Here is a 20,038-nt window from a genome sequence, read left to right on the forward strand (position 1 = left end):
TTGGGAAGATGAAGTCGATCAGTTTTTCGGCCCAATCCGTTTTAGGCACAACTGGGCTGATCCATTTTCTGCCCGACCCAGTTTCGGCCCGACTTGCTTTATTAAACTGGGTTGGATTTGGGCTCAAGCCCATTAAGGCTAACCCAGCCCGGTTGACCTAGTTTGACCGATTCAGCCCAGTTGACTCTTTTGACCGGTCCAATGACCAATTTGATTGGTTTGATCCTGGTTTGACCGGTTCGGATAACTCTGACCGATTCAGCTATTTTCTGGTTCGGTTCTGATGCTATGTAGTGTGGTTTTAAGGATATAGGAGTAGCCAAAGCACCCTATACAAGGCAAATCACGTATAGTTAAACTACAATATAGTTATTAGCATCAAATTGTAATCGAGTCGTGAGATTAATCGCTTTGCCCAAAGGGTAATTATTAGTCTTGGGACTTAGATTAGTCTGAGAAGGTAAATTTTGGTATTATGGTGGGATTGTTCTATGCCCAAAGGATTAAGGAATAGTTTCATCGTAATTATCAAATTCGCTTGTCTCACTAGTAAATTCATGCATTTTGCGGTCTATCCCCAAAGGGAGGAGGGATTTACTATAATGGTTATTTCTTATTTTTCATAGCACGTAGTTGATGTCCTTGATTTTTGCAGCACTTCCTCAATCTGTTCTTGAAAATATTGCTTATGTTCCTATACTTGATGGACAAAATTTTTCTGACTGGGAGGAGTCGGTTCTTTTCACTCTGGGGTACATGGACCTGGACTATGTGCTTCGAAAGGAAGAACCACCTACTCCCACGGATATAGATGCGCCTGAGGTCAAGGAGAAGTATGAGTGGTAGGAGAAATCCAATCGCTTAAGCCTTATGCTCATGAAGTCCCATGTAAGTAAAAGCATGCGAGGAGCTGTTGGTGAGGTTACTAAGGCTTAGGATTTTCTGAAGGTAATTAAAGAACAATTTGCCAAATCAAATAAGACCTTGACAAGTACCCTGATGAAGAGGCTGACTAGCAAGACCTTCAACAGTTCAAAGGGCGTGCATGCACACATTACGGAAATAAAAGACTTGACAGCTCAACTTAAGACTCTAAAAATTGATATCTCCGAGCCATTTTTGGTCCACTTCATTCTCAACTCCTTGCCAGCGGAGTATGAACCTTTTAAGATATCTTACAACACACAAAAGGAGGAGTGGTCCATTACAGAACTCTTAACCATGTGTGTTCAAAAGGAGGAGAGGATGAAGCATGACAAGCTTGAAGTTGCCCATCTGGCTACCCGTCCAAAGGGTATGGGCAAGAAATATCATGGGAAAAGGTAGTATAAGTCGCCACCCAAGACGGATGGCAGTAAGTTAGTTAAAGTGTTTTTCTGCAAGAATGATGGGCATGTAAAGAAAGATTGCCCCAAATATAAGAAGTGGCTTAAAAAGAGAGGTATTTTAATTTCTTTAGTATGTCATGAATCATTTTTCTTTGAAGCTCCTAAGAATACATGGTGGATTGACTCCAGTTCTTCAATCCATATTGTGAATACCATACAAGGCTTTCTCAACCTAAGGAAACCAACGGAAAGTGAGAGGTTCGTCTATTCAGGGAATAAGAGACACTCTCAAGTCATTGGAGTTGGGACATATCTCTTTAGAGAGGATTAAGGGATTGGTAAAAGAAGGAGTCCTAAAGACTCTGGACGACACCGATTTTAAGACTTGTGTGGACTGCATAAAAGGAAAGCAGACCAACAAGACATCCAAGGGTTCTTGAAGGAGTTCTGAGCTTCTCGAAATCATACATACTGATATCTGTGGTCCATTTCCTACTCCTTGTTTTAATGATCAGAGATATTTTATCTCATTCATTGATGACTATTACAGATATATGTATCTCTATCTTCTAAATGAAAAGGCGGAAGCTCTTGATACTTTTAAATCATTTAAGGCAGAGGTAGAAAAACAGAAAGACAAGAAAATCAAGATTGTTAGATCTGATAGAAGTGGGGAGTACTACGGACGGTACACAGAGAATGGACAAATGAGTGGTCCATTTGCGAAATTCCTCGAAAGTGAAGATATAGTTTCTTAATACACAATGCCTGGCACACCACAATAAAATGGTGTTGCTGTGAAAGGAGGAATAAAATGCTTATGGATATGGTAAGAAGCATGATTGCCCATTTTGATTCGCCACTGTCATTATGGAGTGAAGCTTTAAAGACCGCTGTGTATATATTAATAGGGTTCCTACCAAGGCAGTGCCTAAAACACCGTTTGAGATCTGGTGCGGTTGGAAACCTAGTCTGAATCATTTACACATATGGGGTTGTCCTGTTGAAGTAAGGGTGTATAATCATTACATAAAGAAATTGGACACAAGGACCATTAGCGGTTTTTTCATTGGCTACTCCGTAAATTCCAAGGGTTTCAGGTTCTATTGCCCTTCACACAGTCCCCGAATTGTCGAATCGAATAATGCAAGGTTTCTTGAGGATGTTGAACCTAGTGAAAGTAATGGTACTCGAACTATTGAGTTTGAAGAAACTCGAGAAGGTGTTTCGGTACCTACAATACTTTTGGTTGTATTACGGCATAATCGATCGATCGATCATAGAGAGCAACCAAATCAGGAACAAACTGCTCCTGCTGAAGTTATGGCTCAACCAGAAGAGCCAACTTGTACTATTCAGGGCACTGAACAAGTTGATTTAAGGAGATCCTCAAGAACTAGGAGACCTGCTATTTCTGATGACTATCTTGTATACCTTGTGGAGTCCGACTTCGATGTTGGACCTAAGGAAGACCCCACAACGTTTTCACAGGCCATGAGTGAGGATAAGTCCTCATTTTGGTTAGATGCCATGAAGGATGAGTTAGATTCTATGACTAAGAATGGAGTCTGGGATCTCGTCGAATTACCAGAAGGGGCGGGGGTAGTAGCATTGGCTGCAAATGGGTATATAAAACCAAAAGAGATGCTTCTGGTAATGTCCAACGATATAAGGCTAGACTTGTCGCCAAGGGTTTTACTCAAAAGGAAGGTATAGATTACCACGAGACCTTCTCTCCGGTTTCCAAGAAGTACTCGCTGAGGATAATTATGGCATTGGTGGCTCATATGGACTTAGAGTTACACCAGATGGATGTGAAAACGACTTTTCTTAATGGGGATTTTGATGATGAGGTGTACATGAAGTAACCTGAAGGGTTTAATGATGATAGTCATAAAGTGTGCAGGTTAAAGAAATCTATATATGGACTAAAACAAGCATCCCGCCAATGGTATCTAAAGTTTCACAAGGTCATCACCTCATTCGGATTTTCTAAGAACCTTGTTGATCAATGTATATACCTTAAGGTTAGTGGGAGTAAGTTTATTTTCTTAGTCCTATGTATAGATGACATACTCCTTGCAAGTAGTGACTTGGGTTTGCTGGAAGAGACTAAGCAGTTTCTCTTTACTAATTTTGAAATGAAGGATATGGGTGAAGCCTCTTATGTCATTGGCACAGAGATTCACAGAGACAGGAAACAAAGAACTTTAGGACTGTCTCAGAAAGCCTACATTGATAAGATATTGCAGAGATTCGGTATGAAAGACTGTCGGCCTTCTCCAGCCCCTGTAATCAAAGGGGATAAATTCAATAATGACCAGTCACCTAAGGATGAGTTGGAACTTGAGCAGATGAAGAACATCCCATATGCATCCGCAATTGGGAGTTTAATAGATGCTCAGGTCTGCACGAGACCTGACATATGTCTGGCAGTTGGATTGCTGGGACGTTACCAGAGTAATCCTAGGATCCAACATTGGGTTGCTGCAAAGAAAGTGATGAGGTATCTTCAGGGAACCAAGGACTACCGATTAACGATGACTAATGCATACCGACCATTTGACGGTGGTTGGTTATTCGAATGCTGACTTTGCCGGATGTGTAGATTCCAAAAAGTCTACTTTAGGATATGTGTTTCTTCTTATTGGAGGAGCCATTTCCTAGAGGAGTATCAAGCAATTTATGGTGGCTACATCTACTATGGAGGCAGAGTTTATTGCGTGCTATGAAGCTACAACACTGGCACTATGGTTGAAGAATTTCATAAGTGGTCTTCAAGTCATTGATACCATACATAAACCAATCCAGATCTATTGAGATAACACAACTGTTGTGTTCTTCTCTAAGAATAACAAAAGTGGTAGCAGAAGTAAGCATATCAATATCAAGTACATCAGTGTGAGGGAGTATATCAAGAAATGCATGGTGATTATTGAACACACCATTACAGATGCTATGATTGCGGATCCAATGACCAAAGGTTTACCGGTAAAACAGTTCATTGGTCATGTTGGATGTATGGGCCTATAAGCAATATAGTTTTTTTTTCTTGATATTTTTGGACAATTATGTATTACTTTTGTTATTTTAGACAATAAAGTTGAATTCTATTTCCCATCAGTTGCGCAAATAAAGTATTGAATTTATTGGGATATAAAGTACGACCCATGTAACTTATTTTAAGTTATAAATTTTTCCTTTAGTGCTTATTTTGGGAGTATTGTACATCGTGACACATGGATGGGAAGTACTCTCTCACCAAGTATCACCGCCATGGTTCATGTGTAGCATTCTCAAGGTAAGTGGGAGGTTTCCACAGTTCAGGGAATATCAAGTTTGGCCAAATAAAGTTTGTCACTCATAGATATGTGTCATGGGGCAAGTGAGAGAATGTAAGAATATATTATGTATTTACATAATTAAGGAAATAATCTCTTATTTATGTGGCCCTCATGTCACAAAATATTCGGTTATTTGAGTGAAATATTTTATATCTTGTGGATTACAGTTAATATCCTTTTGATGAGAAGATATATAAAGAAATAATATTCTGAGGGGTCCCTAACTCCGCCTAATTAAAAGGGCCCGTGTCTCCATCTAGACGTCACATACGGTGAGGTTAGGAGTTAGAAGACGCTCTCAGTTTTATTTGCAGGTCTATCGTGTGAGAGTGGAAAATCATCAACGTCATCAAAGCAATTACTGGAGGTCAGTTTATTCCGCTGTATAATTTATTGCCATTAGATTAAATATTAATCTTACACATTTTTCTTTGTCGTGCTTGTTATTGGATCTGTCCTCACATGTTCAACACTTTTAATTTTCTTTTCTCATATTAAAAGAAAAGAAGTATCCCTAATCCAAACATGAATGGGAGGCAATATATTCTCACCCTTGTGTTTGTAAGACAAAGATGAATTCAAGTTGATGTCTCTAAGTCTTCCTTACGTGGTGGAATGCAATTTGAAGCTTGTTGTTGGACTAATTATTATGGATGAATAATTTTTGCTCAATATTGATAGGAGAGAGGGATCGACAAGATGGATCATCCTATCAATAAATCTAGGTACCTTTATATAACATTGTTTCTAGATCATGTTCCTCCATAAGTGCCACAAGTGTAATATAATATTTTAATGACTAACATTTTTTTTATTCTAGAATCAAACTTTATTGGAATTAATTGTGGTGAAGTTTGCACTCTTGGTCTGAAAATGGAGTGATGAGATTCTCGATAGCCTCTGAGGTAAAAATCTTGTAATTTAGTTATGGTAACTTATGTAAGTAGTTTATCGATTGGTATAACAATTTCCATCAATGGATGTACAAAATTCAAACAAAGAAAAAGTAAACGAAGAATGAAATATTCAAGCTCATAAAAGCAAAGGAAGAATGAAACATTGAAACTCGTCTTATTTTAAAAAATTTTGATATCTTATGCACAATAGAAAGGAACAAGAAGCATGCGTTTTACTGAATATGAATGATATGAAAATTTTTAATGCCTTTTTTCAGTAGACACTAATGCCATAAAATATGCCCTATTGTTGTTTGTTCAGGTTTCGCGGGACTTGATTGGCCAAAATGCCCTTCATCAAATCTCGCCACATTTATAGGTGTTAAGTGATATGTAATTGATTGTTTAAGATGCAAAGCTATGAGCTGTTATATTTACCATACTAGAACTCTGCATGGACTGGATATAACATTTGAGACTTTAGTGATTAGAAAAGTTCAACTAGCTGTTTGACGCTTATTTCTCTTAAGCAAAGTTTATGATTTGAGTCTTGTGTAAGTAGAGAAAATTCACATTGGGAGAGTTTTACCCCTTAGTGGGCCAACCTAGCTTGAACCGGATTAGTCGGGACCTATTGGGCTTCCTGATGATAAGGTGCATATCCGGGTTAAAAAAAAGTATTACTCTGGGATTAACTTTACATCCGTAAATAAGTAGTGCTTCATTCCCTCAAATTTGACAGCTCATTAGCCATGCTGATTCCAAAAGTTTACATGCATAAATTGCTATTTGAATTTACTCTAGCTGGAAAGTCCCTTGGGGTCCTTAAGGTGTGTTTGTTTTCCAAACAATGTTCAATTTAACTCCACTTATCTTCAATTCAACATCACAATCATTACTTTTTTTATTTTTAAAAATTTTTTAACCATCCAATTCAATTTTTAATATTAAATTCTCTCAACTATTCATTAGTTTTTCACAATTCAACAACACAATCATTACTTTTTCTCAATTATTTATTACCTTTTCACACTTTTTCTCATAATTCAACAATACAATCATTACAAACCAATTAAAATCAAAACTCAACTCAACTCGATACATGTTGTGGATTTAAGAAATTGCTTGGACTGAAGGTAAAATTTATTATTAAATAAGGTCAAATTATCATAACTTCATATATGAAGATTTTTTTTTTGAAGCTATTAAACAGAGAGTTCTACTCTGTTATTAAGGTAACAAGCACTGGATTTTTAAGTAGAGAAATTTTATAAAATCCTATTAAATTAGAACCATACGATGACGATTTTTTTTTGTCCGAGCAAATACAAGTGACTGACGATTAATTGGACGGCATGGATTTAGATTTACCTTTCAAAGGTGGTTCCTTTGATGTGCTTCTGCTGCAAATAGCATTTTATATATTGCTAGAATCGACATTTTCATACGTAAACTGTGATAAACTTTGGAGGGTAAGACTTTAGATACGGAGTCACGCAAGGACTCTGAAGATGTTTCTGTTGGTCTTCATACAGTACCACTGTCCCTGCTTTCAAATCCACCGCAATGACTCCAAGATTCTCACCTTCATACAATTCAAAGCCTGACAACACAGATTTTGTGGGAACAACAAAACTTATCCAAAATGACCAATTGGGGTTGCTCTCATTGCTTGCCAAAGTGGCCCTATCAATAACAACAATCACATTTCATCTAGAACTTCCAAGGCCATGACCAGCAAAGAGATGGATAAGAGAAGAGCAAAGGGCCTTTACTTTTGGTGTGATGAGAAATTTGGACCTGGACATAGATGTGCAAGGAGATAGGTTTATGTGAGGGAAGTCGAAGATTTAGTGGAAGGAGAAAACATTAAGCATATAGAATGTAAATTAGATCTCTCCATACATGCCGTCACTGTTACTGGTGCCCCAAGTTTCCAAACAATGAGAGCTGTAGGTCAGGTGGGCACAAGGGTGCTGTACATTCTTGTGTATTCTGGCAGCACACATAATTGTTGGAGAAAAATTGGAGGTGTGAGATGACAATTGTCCCACACCAGTTAAACAAAGAAATATGGGGCAGTTTATATGAGACCACCGCCCGACAACTTATAAGCTTAGGCTTTTGGGTTACAGATGACATCAAATCCAAATTAAGCCCATTTTATATTAAAAATTTATCCAACTGGTATCAGAGCCTAAGGTAACAATCATGGGTGCGTAGGGCCGTTATAAGTGCAGTGTACTGCGCATATATGCACAGATCCGTATGACCCGTAGGCTCTAGTGTAAGCATAGGGTGCGCCTCGAGCAAACACTCGTTGTGTCCAATTTCGAGACTTCGTAGTGAGGGCAGGTGTATGTACACAAGTGGTCCTGTCGAGTGGTTTAGATCGCGTAGAACATGTAAGATGACACGAAACCACGTGAGGGCGGGATGTTGGAGAAAAATTGGAGGTGCGAGAAGACAATTGTCCCACACCTGTTAAACAAAGAAAAATGGGGCAGTTTATATGAGACAAAGGCCCAACAACCTTTAAGCTTAGACTTTTGAGTTACAGATGAGCTCAAATTCGAATTAAGCCCATTTTATATTAAAAATTTACCCAACAATAATTTCTTGGACAAGGAGGCTGGAAGGAAGCTGGATTGCCGAGCTACTAAAGTAAATCCTGTCAAGGCTGCTGCAACCAATGGTGAAGAACTGATATGTAACCCAATCTGTAAAAATTTTCAATGGAAGATGCAAGATAATGAATTCACTATTGATGTTCTTTTGCTTTCCTGAGACAATTATGACATGGTCTTGGGAATTGTGGCTATCCACCCTCGGAGACATGCAATGGAACTGTAGCAGCTTGGATATGAGGTTTACAATGAATGGAGAAGAGTGTGTACTCAAGGGAAATGTAAGAAAGAGGTTGCATATGATTAAAAGGAAAGGAACAAGCAAAGATGCATCAGGGTCTGATAGTGGGGCTGTTCGAAGGCTGCAAGAAAGCCCCATTGCCCTTATGAGCAAGTCATTGGCTCCCAAGAATAGAAGTTTATCAACTTACGAGAAGGGGGTTCTTTTCCATCTTATTTGCTGCCAAGGGAAGGAAAAGAAAGTTGCAGGTGCCCTGTTCATAATCCAACGAGAGGAAATCATGCTCATGTGTATTTGTCATCTTTGCTGATGTGTACCAGCAGATTGAAGCAAGGTTGGCCAAGCAAGTTGGACAATGTGCTGTGTGCTTCAGGCACAAAACAGAAGATGTGTCAACTCCAGGATTGTTGCAACCTTTGCTGATACCTCCATCACAAGCAACAATTCTGCTACAAGATCTCTATTCAGAAGATGCTCCATTTCCACTGGCCATTTTGGACGGAAGGATGGTCAAAAGGGAAAGATATCTGCTTCAAAAGTCCATTGGTCAGGCAGCTCTCCTGCTGATGCCACTTGGGAATTCCCTTATGATTTGCAGTGTCAATTTCACCAGATGAACCCAAGGTTCTTAGGAGGGGGGGGGGGGGGGGGGGGGGGGGGGGGGGGGGGGGGGGGGGGGGGGGGGGGGGGGGATGGCTCATTTTGTAAATGGGATTGGACTGTAAAGATAAAGAAATATTGGGGGCATTTGTAATAAATGACAAATTGAGTTCTGAGTTAATTTAACAGATGAGAGGAGGAAGTTATCGATGAACGAAATTAAGCTTTCCCTATGAATTCTCTTATTCTCTCTATCTCATTTCTCTCTTCCTTCTCTGATAACTTTCTCCATTTTCTTCACATTCTTGGATTGATCCACATCATTTCGGCAATTGCATTATAGGGACGGACCTAGGATTTTGTCGAGGAGGGGTGAGCTTTTCAGGGGCATATTGCGAATATGAGTAATTTCACTAAAAATAAAAATAAAAAAATTATGATTTTTCATATAATGTTAAAATTTTAGGATGGCGACTGCCACTCCAGTCCCCCCTCGATCCATCTCTTAATTGCAATATGAATATGTGATTTTTATTTTTACGAAATAATTTCTAGTCCAAAAATAGCAATTTTAGGGTGAACTCTTCATCGAACCAAATAGATACTAAGCCTTAGAGAAAGGGGGTGTAGTGCAATGGCTAAAACCCTCGCTTGGCAACCTAGAGGTTTCAGGTTCGATTCTCATCAGTAGGACTACCCGTGCCCCTTTATTTAGATTTTCTTTTCATTTTTTTTGTACTAGACTATAAACCTCCTATTGTTATTGAAAAACAGATACTAAGCCTTACTCTTCCTTTGTAATCGAAAAGAAACAAATAGGTGATCCAGAAGAGACAAGTTTGAGATACATCCATAGACAAGAAGGCTGTCAAGACTAGTGATGCCAGCCGCTGAAATAGTCAAAAAGTGGATCGAGATGAATTTCACTGATCAAATTGACTTCATTAGAGAATTGTTTGACCCATTGTCTTGAATCAAGCCCGAGCATCTTAATTACTATGGGAAAACCTCTGTTTCAGAAAGGTATACACAACTTAAAATCAAGCTAAGAGGCGTGCCGGTCCAGGGTACTTTTTTTTTTTTGTGATACCGAGACCATACCCAGTAGAATATTGGTTCTAAGATTTTTGAACCGGACCTTACCCTGTTGGAACCTGGATCCTACCCTGTTGAAATCTGGATCCGGAACCTATATTATATTACAGATTTCGGGTATCCTGTTGGAAACTGTAAGTTTTTTTTCTTAATACACAAAATTGAAAATTTCTCATCCATAGATTAATCACATCTCAGTCTCATCCATCAATCCGATCCGCATAACTAAGCATAAAAAGCAGCTTCAAGTCAATCAATCAGACCCAAGGGAAAAACAGAGCAGCGTTAGGTCAATCAATCACCGGATAAACACACCATATCATCCGAAGCATTTAAAGAGAACTAGCATGTAGGAGGTGGTAAGTCACGACAGGAGGAGGCAGCAGCTTGGGGTAGGAGGAGGTCACCCTGCAACACGAAGCAACTTGCGGTAGGAGGAGGCGGCAGCACCCAGAAGCTTGCTGCAGGAAGTGGCAGCTGCAGCTTGTCGAGACTCGAGAGCACTCTGGCAATGTCCCGAAGAGAAAGAGGAGAAAGGGAGCTACAGAAGCGAATAGGATTCAAAACTTCAAATCTCTTTTTCCTTTTTCAATTTCAATTATTCATTTAAGATAGAAATATGTAAATATGAAATGAAAATAAAAAAAAATAAGGTACCAGTTCCGGATATCGGTCCGGTTCCGGTTCTGGGTACCATATAGGACGGAACTGGATACCGGTTCCTTGATTTAATACCCGGACCTTATCTAGTTTTCAATTTGAGCTACACAGACCCTACCCTATTGGGTAGGTTCCAATCGATTTCAAGTATACCTGGTATCCGTGCACGTCCTTTAGCCATCAATCTCAGAAGAAAAGAAAAAGGGTTGTTCATGGCTTAGCTTACTTTGCATACTGAACCGGTCGTTCTTGGCTTAGCAAGCAATTCGAACCTAGCCCAGCTTGTTGGAGTAATGAAATATAGTTCACGGGCTTCCCGACAGCTTCATACGAGAAATAAAGCTTTGACTTGTTCAGTATTCAATGAAAGGCCGAGCAGTGTGCTGTCTGGGCCAAAGCGAGTCTTGTTAGCAACATACCATGTGACAAAATGTTAACTATTTTATATTTCATTTTTACCATTTTCTTTTTTAAAGTTTTCCTCACTACGATTCATATCATCAATAAACGGAAGGAGTGCATAGGCAATGTCGTCGGTACACTGATAGTCTATTAACGGCCTGATGTACAAAGAACTTGCTCATTTTTTAAAAAGGAAAATGAATATATTAACCAAAAATTGGAGGACTAAAGTGTTGGAAGAAGACAAAAACACTCACCTCAATAATAGGACTGCATTAATTTAATAAATTATCTAATTCTTGGTAATTTTGAAGGTTCAAGAAGTCGTTATTAAACACTTGCATTCTAATATTAGATTAAATTTCTCCTTGTTTAATGATATCGTGGGTTGTTATTCACTTAGCAGTTGCTGTCACATTATTTATCATGCATTCATTTGTCAGTGATTCGAGGGGAAGAGAGATACTTTTTGCTGCCAGTGAAGTTAAACTTGCCTTGGTACATTCTCCTTTTAATTTTCCCAACGCGGGTCCTTAGCCTTGATCGCTGAAGCTGGGAGTTCCAGCACAAATCCCTACATGAGTTAAAATCCATAGTGTTAACGAATGCAAAGATTTTGCAAAGCTACATAGTTGCACATTGACTTTCCGACAGTGGTCACGACCAAAGTGAAGCTTGCTCGTATCAAGAATACCAATGATAATATCATTGTCCATCTTCAAATACTTGTTTAGAAATGACAAAGACATCCTTGGGAATCCTTGACCTCGTGGTTTTGAAGCTCTGCCTTCTATTAGGAACACCGACAAGACTCTCATCCTTCGCAAAACGAATGAATCTTAAGAATTTTCTATAGTGTAAGAGGGGAGCTTGTTAACTGGGGTCTTCACTTACTCCACAGCCTTATGCAGAAAGAGCTTTGCTGTAAACCTAACTGATCTTCTAGTAGTTGTGAATCATGAAGCTTCTTGCTATGTGTTGAGAATTCATTGGGAACACAAAGGTAAGCTATCGAGTCATAATAACTAATGGATTCCCATGACAAGCTATTAAATAGTGATAAAATGTGATCCTTCTCTTGCTATTCGATGCCATTGACAAGGAGGTTGCGGTGTTTGTCCTTGGCACTTATACTTGTTTCCAATGCGTGTCATACATAAAATCCTAAAATCCCCAATATATTTTAATATAACTTTGCATATACGTTTCAAAATCTATAGTCAATCCTAAGCAAGAGATCGATCTCTATTCCTTTCAAGTTTGGGACGAAATGAAGTGTGGCTAAGGAACAAAAGTTATGTGTAATGCAAATTCAACCAGCAATGTACCAACTGCCAACTACTCGCTGTGTATCATACATTTCTTGCAGGGTCATTTGGGGATCCTTGGATAATTGTGGCTGCAAGAAGCAGGCTGAATGAGAACAAGAGCACGCTCCACAACATGTTTTTGGCTATCTTCTTGCTGTGACTTCTATTGTTGGGTCATTAAAGACAGGTTAATGATTGGATGTATATACAAATATATATATATATATATATATACACACAATACTGAAAAGAGAGAAGATTATGTGTGTTTTGATTGTTAACTACTCAGTTCAAAAAGAAGAGAACGAAAAGAAAAAAAGATAAGTTTACAACATCCCATTGTTATGACATAAGAGTAATAGCATGAATGCAAAGACAAATGAGAACATGTGAAACTCAGGGCAGAGGACTACTTTTACATAGAGGCCTTCATTCAAAATGATCGAATTCTAAAGGACCAGTATAACTTTATTGGCTAGGTCTACACTGCGCAAAGCATAATAAAATATAAAATGCCAAATAGTTTGTCTGCATTGGCTAGTTAATTACTCTACTTCCATTAAGTGTGAAAGAATTTTCTGAAAAGCTTCTCGCTTTGCATTAAGCAGCACAAGAAGAAACAACAATGTCAATGCGTTATTAGCCTTGAGACAAACTAAGCCCTATTACCTCTCTCGACATTCCAAATTGGTCTATGATATAACTCACAACATACTTTGTTATGCCACAAGAGTCGAGCAACAAAAACTTTCATAAGTCGGCCAATGGAAAACACAAAATAAGCATTAAAAGAGATCATTTTGCTGAAACTTTTCATTCCAAACGACCGATGTTGTCGTGGGATTGTAAATTAATTAAGAATGACAGAAAAAATGACATTTTTGATGCAGCGTGTCTCGAGATGCCGTATATAATTCACAGCATCTCTTTTCCATAATTCCAGAGTGAAGTAGAATTAACTATCATAATTGGCCAAATGGAAACAGGTAAGTACCCAAAAAAGAGCTAAAAGTTGGTTCTCACAGAATGGGAACTCACCGTCCTTCGAGAAATAAGGGTTCTCATGACGGCCACGTCGAGGCACTGTACTGCAACGTAGCCTGAACTGGTGAGACTACATACTAGCCTTTGTAAGCACCAATTACTAAACTCAAGCGCAAAACAAAATCACGATCTCACAAGCAAATTGAAAACAAGCGCAAGAGAGAATGGGAGAATTAGAGTGCGTCTAAAAGGAAGCGGAACTTGCAGGGGTGAAGGGAGAAGGAAGAAGTGAGAAGGCAAGTGTGAGTGTTCATTGACTAGCCTTGGCGGATTGGCATAGGCATGCACGGGTGAGGAGGTAGTGAAACAGAGGAGAGCATTGCAAAGGTAATAAGCTAGTAAAAATCGAAAAGGCACAAATAGCATCCGTATATGTGAAAACATGCGAGCGTGAAAACACATGAATGTGTTTCTCATTTCTTATATTGAGGGTAGATATTTTCATGTTTAGGTCTTTTCTGATATGTTTCGAACTTTCACACTCTCTGTATCTCTCAAACACTCAATACAATGAAATCTTTGTTGTTTTGTTGTACTTGAAGGATTGGACAGTGCTTGCAGTTATACAACACTAACATAGAAAGAAGATGGGAACAAAATCGGCTCTAGCCGTCTCTTGACATCATCCTATTGTTAGTACTCACTCGTGCTTGGGAAGAATCCTAGTGGCTAAATCCTTGGGCCATGTAATCATCTGAACATCATCAATTACATCTTTCCACGACATCTCTCCTAAACCTAGCTGTCGACTATACCTATGGACTTCCGAGGCCGTGGCTCTACGCTCTAGCATGGTGAGGTCGGCTGGTAGTTTCACTACTAATTTTTTGGACTGCACCCTAGCACGCCTAGTAACACCCTAATCTCATAAGATATTCACCTAGCCGGCTTCGAAAATGGGATCGCATGATTTTACGCGAAACAGAATTGGACTAGAAACTGTCAAATATTTATGTCCATTTTTACCAAATATGCCGATGTGGCATTTAACATAGCCACAAGGCTCAATAAATCTGATTGGGTGGGTCCCAATGTCAATTTTTAATTATAAATTATAAATTTAAAAAAAGAATTTGAAACCTCATTGAGGGGAGGAGGGGGCGACTACGATGGCCCCACTGGCAATCTCTAACCCTACAATTAGGGGAGTTAGTAAAAGTCCGAAAAATTGAAAAATCGAACAACTCAAACCTAGTCAAATCGAAAAAATCGAACTCGAAAAACCTAATAGACATTTTGGGGGTTTATTAGGGGTAGAAAAAATCGGGCACCGACCGGTGTAACCCGGCGGTACTCAGAACCGCGCAATTTATATGTATATATGTGTTTTATAGATTACTTCCACTTATTTTTAATTTGAAAATCCACTATTCTATTCAAATTTCTAAACCCTAATAAGTCCTAACCATCCTTCTTCTTCTCAGTTATGACTCCTTCCGCCTCCTCTGCTCCTCCAGTCTATCCAATCAGTAAAGCAAGCTCATACTACCTCCCTGGTAAGTCACTATTTTTTCTTTGCTCTTCTTTGTTTTTCTAATATTACTGATTTCTTGATTATATAACTAATTGATGTTTGTGGATTGTTTTGCCTTTAGACGAATCAATGAATGACTTCAATGACATGGAACATATAGTCTCTTTATTTTCCATCCTGATGTAACTCGAAAATACCGAACTATGAGTGGTCGATGTTTTATACCATCAAATGGTTTTCGGGTGGTTTTTCTGTTTTGAAAAAACCGGTCCGAAGTAATCAGGGACCGAAATTTGTAGATAAACCCACCAGTTTACACTCCTACCTACAATCGGGGTCATCGACAAACTCAGTAGTCGCGGGTAGCCGCACAGCGTTGGTGGTGGCCTTCGGTAAGGCCTGCAGAATCGTCAAAGTAAAAGTAAAAGGAGGGCAGGCTGCAGGGCCTTGTCGGGACCACCATCCGACCAATTGGGATGGCTAGCCATAGCGGAAGCAAGGTTTTAGATATTGGTCTGTAACGGCCATAATGGCCATTACGTATCGGCCTGTAACGATAGCGTTACAGGCCGATATATCAGTCAATTTTGTTTTCTTGCTTGTAACGGCCGTAACGCTGTTACGTAATGGATGAAATATTGGCATAGCCGATACGACCGTTATTTACTCTCTTTTTTTTTTAATCAATGTTGCACTTTCAATGGAAGATCAGTGGAAGCAATGGAGTAATTATTGGCTATGGAGTGAAAAGATAATCCATGGAGTTATGAGAGAGAAAAAATGAAGAAAGTGTATAAATTATACATATTTATAATCATTAAAATTTGATATGGTTGATATTACTAGAATGCAAGAGTAATGTTATATCTAAATGTTATCATTTTTGAAAGCTTAATAAAATTTCTATCCACGACGCCGTTACATAGTACCGTGATTGTTCAAAACTATTATAATTTCAACGCGATCGTTACACTACCTGGGATCGTGATTTATATCCATGAGCAGAAGTTGCCATCAACCCTAATTAGAGGGGCGGTGGCCGCCATAGAGGTCTCCATTGTCGAAATCGAGAGGACACCACAACTTGGGGTCTCTCGGTTCCATTTTGTGGGGCCACGATCGCGGCCACCACATTCTCAATTGGGGTCACGGTTGACCTCTATCAATCGATTTGTGGGGCCAATCACAACCACCACCTCCACAATCGAGGTTGTCGGTGTTTATAGAGGTTGTCAGTGATCCCAATTGTGAGGGTGGTGGTAGCGATCATGACCCCACAGATCGGAATCGAGGGAATCCCAAATTTCGGAGTTCGCTAACTGCAAATTCTATGGAGCCGGCCACCTCAACATGGGGCAAGCGGCTACCATCGAGACACCCACACCGTCTGAATCGAAAGAATTCCAACCACCGCCAGCCCCCTTTCCTTTGTGGCAAATTTTTGTGGATCTTAATTAATGTATCACTCCTTAAAAAAGTAGACTAATTCTTCCATCCCATTCATCTCCCTCTTATTCTTATTGGTCTACAAGAATGTAGCAAATGAAAAAAATATCCAATGGGATTGTAACAGCACATGGATAGCAGCTAACTAATTCGTATGTAGAAGAATTTTAGTAAATGGACAATAACGGATCCCTTCGTTAGCCAAAATAGCAACAGAGATAACAGCGTTGGATTAGCTTCCTATTAATATTTGCCGCCAAAATACTCGGCCAACCCCAACGCAGCCAACTCCACGGAAGCTCCGTTTCCTTTCCGTCTTTTTGCTCTGTTTATTGCCGAGAAAATCTCAAGGGATTACATCATTTGGAAAAGTAAAAGAAACAAAACATTAAGCCAGAAGAATCCGAAGCGGAAACGGAGGAAACGATGTTGCATGTCTCCGATCCTGATTGGTTTCTCATCTCATCGGCTTAGGATCAAACAGAGACGATGGGGATTGCAAATGGGGACTATATACGTGTGGAGGAAGGTTTGAACCGGTGTGTGAACGGAGAAGCCGCAGTTCCAAACCCGAGGAGTACGGGGGGGTGGTGGTGGGCTAAGGTGATCGCATTATGCAGCTTAGCGGGTCTTTTCGTCGTTGTTCTGTCGAAATGGGTTGGACCCCTCATCATAAAGAAGGTAATCAATCCAGTAATAATTTAATCCCATGCAGCACGTCATTTCGTTTTTCGTGAAGCACAAATAATGAAAATCGTTTGTTTTTTCGTTACTGAATTCATCAACCATCGAACGAGATCTCAGCCCGAAGTACGAAACATAGAGAAATTAGCGGCGTTTCATAATTCTGGTATTGCTGGACATGGAATAAATTAGCACGCAAAGGAATTGTTGCTTAGAGGTGTTAATGATGTTGAATTTTCACTGTTTTCAAGAATACCAATCGGGCTGGAACATGTGAATATGATATCATGGAGTGGCCGCATTGATCGATCTTGGATCTAACTTTTTGGATTGATCTGTACATATATGGTTATGATAAAACCTCCATTAATTTTTGTAGGTGGTGATCCCGTTTACAAAGTGGGAGACGCGAACTCTCGATGCTCCGGTACTAGCATTCGTAATCTTTGCTTCCATTGCGCTATTCCCCACCATTCTTTTGCCGACTTCACCATCCATGTGGGTGGCTGGGTTGTCCTTCGGGTACGGGTTCGGTTTCTTACTAGTCATGGCTGGAGTGGCGATAGGCATTACGTTACCCTATTTCATCGGCTCTCGGTTTCAACTCAAAGTCCATGTGAGTTGGCTAACACTGCTTGTCAGATATTCAGGTGCCTGTTTCTCCTTCCAAAAATTGTCAAGACTTGCTTTCGGGATCAATTCTGAAATTGTTTCAAAGCAGCTACCTGAGTTCGGCTACCGGTGGATGGATCGGAATCTAGCTGTTGGAATGCTAGAAATGGCCGGCAAAAGTCTTAGTTTTGAGAGAAAATCCAGCTATATCCACATGGAAAACATGAAAAATGTTTCATTGAAACAATCTCTTAAGAAAATTTGCGAACTAATCAGCAAAACTTGCTTTAATCTAGTGAGAGCATCCACTCAACCAACTTTCCCTGATAGATATTCCATAACATCTTTCATACTCATTTTGCAACGACTTATGATGCAGAAATGGCTGGAGAAATATCCCGAACAAGCTTCTGTGCTAAGATCAGCAGGTGAAGGGAGTTGGTTTCATCAGTTTAAAGCTGTCATGCTCATCAGATTATCTCCGTTTCCGTATGTTCTTTTCAACTATGCTGTTGTTGCTGCTGACATCGCATACAGTCCGTACTTGCTCGGGTCATTGGTGGGGACCATCCACGAAGTTCTCTTGTCACTCTACAGGTACAGTAAATTGGAACTATTATTATACAGATAAATTCTATTAGAAACAAATTTTCCAGTTTATTTGTGAAATTCAATCATCGTTTTCGTTTCATATTGCTAACTCGATCGAGTATATGTTTCTCAACAGTGGGATTCTAATGCGGGCACTCGCAGAGGCAGCAGACGACAAGAAAGTCCTGGGAAAGCCACATGCAACGTTCAATACTTTCGGGTTCTGCGCAGGTTTAGTTGCCATGGTATTGGTTGGAATTTGGGTAATGATGAGACGATCCATGGCGGAGAGAACATGAACAGGAAGAGGAGTCACTATTGGAGTAGAGAAGGCATTGATTCGGTTTAGTTCAGCAGGCTTGTTCTATGGTGCGACATGGAAATGGCAAAAGGATTCATGGACTGTGGAAAATGAGCAAGAAAACATAAATCAATCGACAAGAACCATGAATTTTTGGGTTTGGGGCACCAGTGTTACGCATTTTGCCTCGTAAATCAATCAACATGCATCTTGGCATTTGGAGCATCGAGAACGCTTATTTTTCCGATAAAATTCGGAGTTTAGATAAGAGATTGGAACTGAGAGATGGAAGACCATTGACAGGACAATGTGCAAACTCCTTGAAACGGAAAGGGAATGCTTTATTTATTACAGTTCCCTGACAACACACCTTTAGAACTGCAGATGAACAAAATTGTACGACTTAGAAATTTTCCTTTTGGTCCGTCACTGAAACTTTGCCTGCTCTTGTCGATAATGCAATGCAAGGTCATTGTTAACAAAGAATGCTCAACCTTTTCGCTGCCCTTTCTGTTGTGCCAAGGGAAAAATGGGTTTTCACAATAATCTTCCAAGTGATTGTGAAATGTGAGGTTCTACAAGCTCTCCCGCTTTAGCTTCAAGGGATATTTCGGAAGCTTAAAATTGAGAGAATTAGAATAGGAACAGGGGAGGCAATTAAAATTGAGATTCGGATAGAAATTTTTCATTTTCATTGGTTCTTGAAATAATTATTAGAAGGTGAAAATGTTAGAAGCATGGACCAGTCACTAACCTTAGTCACGTTCTTGTCGTTGTGCTCTTCTTTTGATAGTTACTTAAGTTAGTGTGTTTGTGTTTGAATTTCAAAATAACTAGCCATAGGAAATAGTTAGTAGTTGTTTCTATCTATTTATATCTAAGAAGTGATTGAAAGGTTTCTGTAATGGTGAATCATTAAATAAAAAAATCGTTCATCATCCACTCTATCTTCTGTTCTTCTCTTCTTTTTGTGTTAAGTGTTGCATAACTGCAAGCACTGTGAAATCCTTCAAGTACAAGAAACAATAGAGATTTCATTGTATTGAGTGTTTGAGAGATATAGAGAGTGTGAGAGTTCAAAAAATAACAGTGGTATCAACGCATTGAGAAGATCTTAAGGGTTGTGAGTATGGCTGCATCCGTGCCTGGATTCTCAAACATATCTCCACCAGTTTTCGATGGAGAAAATTATCAAATCTAGGAAGTCAAGATAAAAGCATTTATGGAAGGAGTTGATCTATGGGAAGCAGTTGCTGAGGATTACAAAGTTGCTGCCCTGCCAGACAACCCCACCATCAACCAGATCCGGTATCATAAGGAGAGGGTGACTAGGAAGGCTAAAGCAAAATCGTGCCTATATGTTGTTGTGTCTCCTACTACATT

At 39.4% G+C, this 20,038-nt stretch overlaps 1 protein-coding gene across 1 annotated transcript; it reads left to right on the plus strand.

Moving 5' to 3' along the window:
* The first annotated feature begins 16,956 nt into the window (after positions 1 to 16,956).
* Positions 16,957 to 19,467, plus strand: LOC116205994 (Golgi apparatus membrane protein TVP38-like). Its single transcript, XM_031538719.1, has 4 exons — positions 16,957 to 17,148; positions 17,531 to 17,767; positions 18,143 to 18,360; positions 18,491 to 19,467. The coding sequence occupies exons 1-4, from the start codon at positions 16,957 to 16,959 to the stop codon at positions 18,651 to 18,653; spliced, it is 810 nt and encodes a 269-aa protein (XP_031394579.1). The 3' UTR covers positions 18,654 to 19,467.
* Positions 19,468 to 20,038: the final 571 nt, after the last annotated feature.

Source organism: Punica granatum, chromosome 1 (genome assembly GCF_007655135.1).
Source record: "Punica granatum isolate Tunisia-2019 chromosome 1, ASM765513v2, whole genome shotgun sequence".
In the NCBI taxonomy this organism is placed as follows: Eukaryota; Viridiplantae; Streptophyta; class Magnoliopsida; order Myrtales; family Lythraceae; genus Punica; species Punica granatum.